The following is a 6,820-nucleotide window of genomic DNA, read 5'->3' as shown; positions in this document are numbered from 1 at the left end:
ACGCGACGACGCAGTCCCATATATCTGTGAGATCTAATTAATTTTACGTGTTCCTTAATTTGTTAATATTTGCATGTTTTCTGTTTTAATTTCCATGGGATTATTTTGTTAATTGGATATCAAGGGCCCGATGTGCAATTTGACTTTTTAATCTCTTGTCAAATTAATCAATTAAATCCGTAATTGTTTAGTTGGTTAATATTAGTGACAATTAGTATTTTCACATACTAGGGGAACATGCAATCTGATTTAAATAACCCTCGTAGCGTGTTATTAATTTGGGCTAGGTTTTTCTAGTTTTTAATGCAATTAGGAAATTAATTCCTACGGTCGTACCTAGGAGTATTTCCTGGTTAGAGGTAATCAACGGTCGTACCTTGGTTATCAATAAATTAAGGAAAAGCTGGTCGTTAGAGTTTATCAGCGGCTATAACTAGCCTATTAATTAAATTAAGTGAACATTCTTTGCATCAATGATCGGATGAATGGACTGTGTCTGCGTAGTTGTATCCTTGGCTAGAATTTATTTATCATTTATTTAATTGCTATTTACAATTGTATTAATTAATTATTTATCTTTGGTTAAATTGTTTAATTATTTTTAGTTAAATTGTTTAATTATTTATTTTTAGTTTTATCTGATAAAAATCCCCCGTGTCCCGAACTTGAAAAGAATCGAATTTTTTTCCAGTCCCTGTGGATTCGACCCTACTCACTACTATACACAGAAAATTCATTTTTCTCGAGTAGGTATTTATTATTGCACAGGCCCGACACCTGTCAATTTTTGGCGCCGCTGCCGGGGACTGGCGTTAATTATTTGTTTCTTTTTAAGTTCATTTTTGTTCTAATTTTCTGGTATTTTTCTAGTTTATGCCTCGCTCTTCTCGTACATGCGAATTAGTTTTCGACCCTGAAGTAGAGAAGACCGCGCGTAGAACGAGGAAAGAAACCAGGCGGCTCAGAGAAGAGCAATACGGTATTGCACCTCAGGGACTAGATCCAGAGGTTGAGCCGACAAATTTGTCTGGTGACAATTCGAGTGATTCAGACCAAGAGGAAGTCACTATGGCAAATACACGAACATTAAGGGAGTTGGCTGCTCCTGATTTAAATCAGCAGCCCTTGTGCATTACTTTTCCAAATTTAAATGATGACACTCCCTTTGAACTAAAATCTGGTTTAATTCATCTCTTGCCATCTTTTCATGGTCTACCAGGTGAGGAGCCCTACAAACACTTGCAAGAGTTCGACGTCGTTTGCAACAGTATGAAGCCTCCGGGAATTACAGAAGAGCAAATAAAGATGAGGGCTTTCCCCTTCTCTTTGAAGGACTCCGCAAAAGACTGGCTCTACTACCTACCACCTGGTAGTATCACCACGTGGGATCAATTGAAGAAAAAATTTCTGGACAAGTACTTTCCGGCGTCTCGAGCTGCGAGCCTAAGGAAAGAGATATGTGGCATCAAACAACACCCAGGCGAGTCACTCTATGAGTACTGGGAGAGGTTTAAGAAACTGTGCACCAAATGCCCTCAACATCAGATAAGTGAGCAACTGCTCATCCAATATTTCTATGAGGGATTACTTTTCAGGGACAGAAGCATAATCGATGCTGCAAGTGGAGGGGCGTTGGTGAACAAAACCCCTCGAGGAGCATGGGAGTTGATTGAAGGGATGGCTGAGAACTCACAACAGTTTGGTTCAAGAGAGGACATCCCGACGCGCAGGGTGAATGAGGTGGAAACGTCCTCTATCCAACAGCAGATCTCCGAATTAACATCTTTTGTAAGACAATTAGCTGTGGGGAATGCTTCACAAGCCAAAGTGTGTGGAGTGTGCACTGCCGTGGGTCATCCTACGGAAATGTGTCCACTGGTTCAAGAAGAAACTGCAGAACATGTGAACATGGCTGGCCACGCGCCCGCGCCAAGAAAGCCGTATGATCCATACTCAAACACCTACAATCCTGGTTGGAGGGATCACCCCAACCTTAGCTATGGAGGAAATAGGCAGTCTAACTTTGTGCCAAATAGACAGCAAGGACACCAACAGCAGTACCATCCTCGCCCACCACCACCACCCCCTTCAAATTCAAGTCCGTCCATGGAAGAGATGATGAAGCAATTACTTGCTAATCAACAAAAGACGGATTCAGACTTGCAAAGCATGAGAAATCAATTGGGACAGGTGCAATCATTGCAAAATCAAATGAATCAAATGGCTATAACAATCAATCGTTTGGAGTCCCAAGTTCAAGGAAAGTTGCCATCTCAACCTGAGGCAAATCCAAAGAATGTAAGCGCAATGACCTTAAGGAGTGGCAAGGAAGTTCAAGGACCCGAACCGGTGATTCCTAAAGACAAGGACGAGGAACGGATTGAGAAAGAATTGGAAGAGGAGGGCAGAGACAACAAAAATACAAAGGTACCCTCGAACCCAATTCCTACAGCTAAAACTAATCCACCTCCCTTTCCTAGCAGGTTAGAGAAACCAAAGAAGCAAGACAAGGAAAAAGAGGTCCTGGAGATCTTTCGCAAGGTGGAGATCAACATACCCCTACTGGATGCGATTAAACAAGTACCCAGGTACGCAAAATTTTTGAGGGACCTGTGTGCCAACCGCAAGCGATTGAAGGGTGATGAACGAGTTATAGTTGGGGAGAATGTTTCAGCAATTCTACAAAGAAAGCTTCCACCGAAATGCGGAGATCCAGGTATGTTTACTATTCCTTGTAGGATAGGTAATATTTTGATTGGAAAGGCCATGTTAGATCTAGGAGCATCGATTAATGTCATGCCGAAATCTATTTATGCTTCTTTGAATTTAGGCCCTTTGAAAGAAACTGGGATAATAATCCAATTAGCTGACAGGACCAATGCATACCCTGACGGGTTGATTGAAGATGTTTTGGTAAAAATTAATGAATTGGTTTTTCCAGCTGATTTTTATGTGCTCGACATGGAGGATGAACACTCCCGTGATCCGTCACCTCTATTGTTAGGTAGACCCTTTTTGAGCACAGCCCGAACCAAAATTGATGTTAATAAGGGTACTTTGTCTATGGAATTTGATGGTGAGATTGTTCACTTTAACATTTTTGAGACCATGAAATATCCATCCGATTCAAATGTTGGCTCTGTTTTCTCGGTAAATGTTATTGACCCTGCTATACAGGAGGTTTTTGAAATTGAAGGCAGGGATGAGTTAGAGGTCGTTCTGACCAGGCACTTCGAGTCCGAAACGACCTCTGGAGTAGAGTTGAGTGAAGAGCTTAAATGCGTGATTGGATCGTTGCAAACGTTACCAACCATGAAAACAAGGTATGACCTCGCACCCATTTTTATACCTGAACCTCACAAAAGGTTACTTCCATCTGTGGTGCAGGCACCTGTCTTGGAACTGAAACCGCTGCCGAAACACCTGAAGTACGCATACTTGGGTGAAGGGGAGACACTTCCAGTGATCATCTCCGCGGGTTTATCAAAGGTTCAAGAAGAGAAACTACTTCGAGTTCTTAGGGAACATAAGCAGGCGATAGGATGGACTATCGCCGATATCAAGGGAATTAGCCCCGCGGTGTGTATGCACCGAATTCGACTCGAGGAGAATGCTAAACCTATACGGCAAGCTCAACGGAGATTAAATCCTCTCATGATGGAGGTCGTAAAGAAAGAGATTTTAAAACTGCTGGACGTTGGAATTATATTTGCAATATCAGACAGCCCATGGGTAAGTCCAGTACAGGTGGTCCCGAAAAAGGCAGGGGTGACAGTGGAATCAAACCAAGAGGGTGAGCTCGTACCAATTCGAAAGCCCACCGGATGGCGACAGTGTATCGATTACCGAAAGCTAAATACCGTCACGAAAAAGGACCATTTCCCCCTCCCTTTCATTGACCAAATGGTGGAGCGATTAGCATGTCGAGCTTACTATTGTTTCTTGGATGGATTTTCAGGTTATTTTCAAATTGCCATCGCACCCGAAGACCAAGAGAAGACTACTTTCACCTGCCCATTTGGAACATTTGCATACCGAAGGATGCCATTTGGATTGTGTAATGCACCTGCTACCTTCCAAAGATGCATGGTAAGTATCTTTTCAGAATATGTTGAGAAGATTATTGAGGTTTTCATGGACGATTTCAGTGTATATGGTGAAAGTTTTGAAAACTGTCTAGATAACCTGAAATTGATCTTAGTAAGGTGTATAGAAACTAATCTCGTGCTTAATTGGGAAAAATGTCATTTTATGGTTGAACACGGGATAGTTTTGGGTCATGTTGTATCATCTACAGGTATTGAGGTTGATAAGGCAAAAATAGATGTTATATCTACTTTACCTTACCCCGCGAATGTGCGGGAAGTTCGTTCTTTCTTGGGTCACGCAGGTTTCTATAGAAGGTTCATCAAGGACTTCTCGAAAATTGGAGCACCCTTGTTCCAACTTTTGCAAAAAGATGTATCCTTCGAATTTGATGAAACATGTAAGGGGGCATTCAATAAGTTAAAGGAGTTATTGACCACCTCACCTATTATCCAACCCCCTGACTGGAACCTCCCATTCGAAATCATGTGTGACGCCAGCGACTATGCAGTGGGTGCGGTATTGGGTCAAAGAGTAGGAAAGGCAGCTCATGCTATCTACTACGCATCTCGAGCCTTGAACGGAGCTCAATTGAACTATTCAACCACCGAAAAGGAGCTTTTAGCAGTTGTTTTTGCCTTAGAAAAATTTCGGTCTTATTTACTTGGTGCTAAAGTTATTATTTTTTCTGATCATGCAGCTTTGCGGTATCTGTTGACCAAGAAAGAGGCAAAACCGCGATTGATACGGTGGATATTGTTGTTACAAGAGTTCAACCTGGAGATCCGAGATAAGAAAGGGGCAGAGAACCTGGTAGCAGATCACTTGAGTCGAGTACAAGTCGTCGAAGAGGACCTCCCATTGAGAGAAGCATTTCCCGAGGAGCATTTATTTTCTATTAATTCATCCTTGCCTTGGTATGCAGATATTGTTAATTTTCTAGTCACTGACAAATTTCCTACAGGATGGCCTAAGGCAAAGAGAGACAAGTTGAGGAGCGATGCAAAGTTCTACATTTGGGATGATCCTTACCTCTGGAAGCGGGGTGCCGATCAAATCATCCGTAGATGTGTAAGTGAAGTTGAATTTCAATCTATTCTAGCATATTGTCACTCTTTTGCATGTGGAGGTCACTTTGGACCGAAGAGAACGGCTCGTAAGGTGCTAGAGAGTGGATTCTATTGGCCAACTCTATTCAAAGATGCCTACTCATTTTGTAAGTCATGTGATAAGTGTCAAAGAGTGGGTAATATCTCTCGTAGGGATCAAATGACTCAAACCCCAATGATTTTTGTTGAAATTTTTGACGTTTGGGGCATTGATTTTATGGGTCCTTTTCCTTCGTCCTTTGGTTTTTTGTATATATTGCTTGCTGTAGATTATGTTTCGAAGTGGGTAGAAGCAAAGGCCACCCGCACTAATGATTCCAAAGTGGTTGCAGAATTCGTTAAGTCTAATATTTTTGTCCGCTTTGGGATGCCACGAGCAATTGTAAGTGATCGGGGTACTCATTTCTGCAACAAAACGATCGCTGCAATGTTTAGGAGATACGGTGTCTTGCACAAAGTCTCTACATCCTACCATCCTCAGACAAATGGTCAGGCGGAAGTATCGAACCGAGAGATCAAATCAATTCTAGAAAAGATGGTCCGACCCGATAGGAAGGATTGGAGTGTGAGACTAGAGGATGCACTATGGGCATATAGGACGGCATACAAGACACCCATTGGCATGTCTCCTTACCGATTGGTATTTGGAAAACCATGTCATCTCCCGGTAGAGTTTGAGCATAGAGCGTTTTGGGCAGTCAAGCAATGCAATATGGATATCGAGGAAGGCGGAATTCAAAGAAAGTTGCAATTGCAAGAGTTGGAAGAAATCCGAAATGAAGCATACGAGAATGCAGTGATCTATAAAGAGAAGAATCGGATCTTTCATGACCAACAGATCTCTAGAAAGACATTCGTCTGCGGGCAAAAAGTTCTACTATACCACTCCAAATTGAAGCTATTTCCAGGTAAATTACGTTCTCGTTGGATTGGTCCCTTTGTTGTCACTAATGTCTTTGATTATGGTGCAGTGGAGATCCAGAGTCTGAAGACGGAGAAGAAATTTGTGGTGAATGGTCATCGTCTCAAGCCTTATTATGATGAGGCTCCAGTTGAGCGAGTAGAGATGACGCATTTGGAGGACCCAATTTGCTTGGTTTAAGCAAATTATGGGCTATGTCTAGCCAAAGACATTAAAGAAAGGCGCTAGTTTGGGAGGCAACCCAAATATTAGTTTTGTTATTTCTAGTTGTTTTGTTCTTTCTAGTTGGTTCTTTTGCATTGGGTCATTTACTCGTTGGGTAGTATCAGTACTCATATTTCCTTTACTGAAATCAGGAAGTGAAATCTTGGCGTGCCCCTGCGGTGTTGGTGTCTCCTAAGGTCAGGGGATGAAGGCCAATCTTGGCGCGCCCACGCGGTGTTTGACGACCTGAAAAAAAAAAAAAAAAAAGATTTCAGATCTACGTAAGCATTGTTTTTGAAAAAAAAAAAAAAAATCCTTCTTTTTCTTCTTTTCTTTTTTTTTCTTCTTTCTTCCTTCCTTTCTTTCTTTCTTTCTTCTTTCCCTGTTTTTCCCTTTTCTCTGGTTCCTTCAACCAGAGCCGCCGCCGCCCCAGGTCTCCTCCCTTCTTCCTGCTCCACCGACGCCATCGCCGCTCCTCGCGCGCCACCTGGAGCCCGCC

General features: G+C 42.3%; 1 protein-coding gene and 1 non-coding gene across 2 annotated transcripts; one reads left to right on the top strand and one right to left on the bottom strand.

Annotated features, from left to right (window-relative positions):
• Positions 1 to 873: 873 nt before the first annotated feature.
• LOC140013381 (uncharacterized) lies at positions 874 to 6,517 on the top strand. Its single transcript, XM_072062650.1, has 7 exons — positions 874 to 2,830; positions 3,005 to 3,052; positions 3,197 to 3,497; positions 3,945 to 4,207; positions 4,763 to 4,830; positions 5,206 to 6,103; positions 6,474 to 6,517. The coding sequence occupies exons 1-7, from the start codon at positions 874 to 876 to the stop codon at positions 6,515 to 6,517; spliced, it is 3,579 nt and encodes a 1,192-aa protein (XP_071918751.1).
• On the bottom strand, positions 1,441 to 1,547 carry LOC113707571 (small nucleolar RNA R71). Its single transcript, XR_003452294.2, has one exon. It is a non-coding gene; the product is annotated as a small nucleolar RNA R71 (small nucleolar RNA).
• Positions 6,518 to 6,820: the final 303 nt, after the last annotated feature.

This window comes from Coffea arabica, chromosome 8c (genome assembly GCF_036785885.1).
Source record: "Coffea arabica cultivar ET-39 chromosome 8c, Coffea Arabica ET-39 HiFi, whole genome shotgun sequence".
NCBI classification, from domain to species: Eukaryota; Viridiplantae; Streptophyta; class Magnoliopsida; order Gentianales; family Rubiaceae; genus Coffea; species Coffea arabica.
Note: the sequence above shows the minus strand (reverse complement) of the source record. Positions and strands in the feature narration are given on the sequence as shown.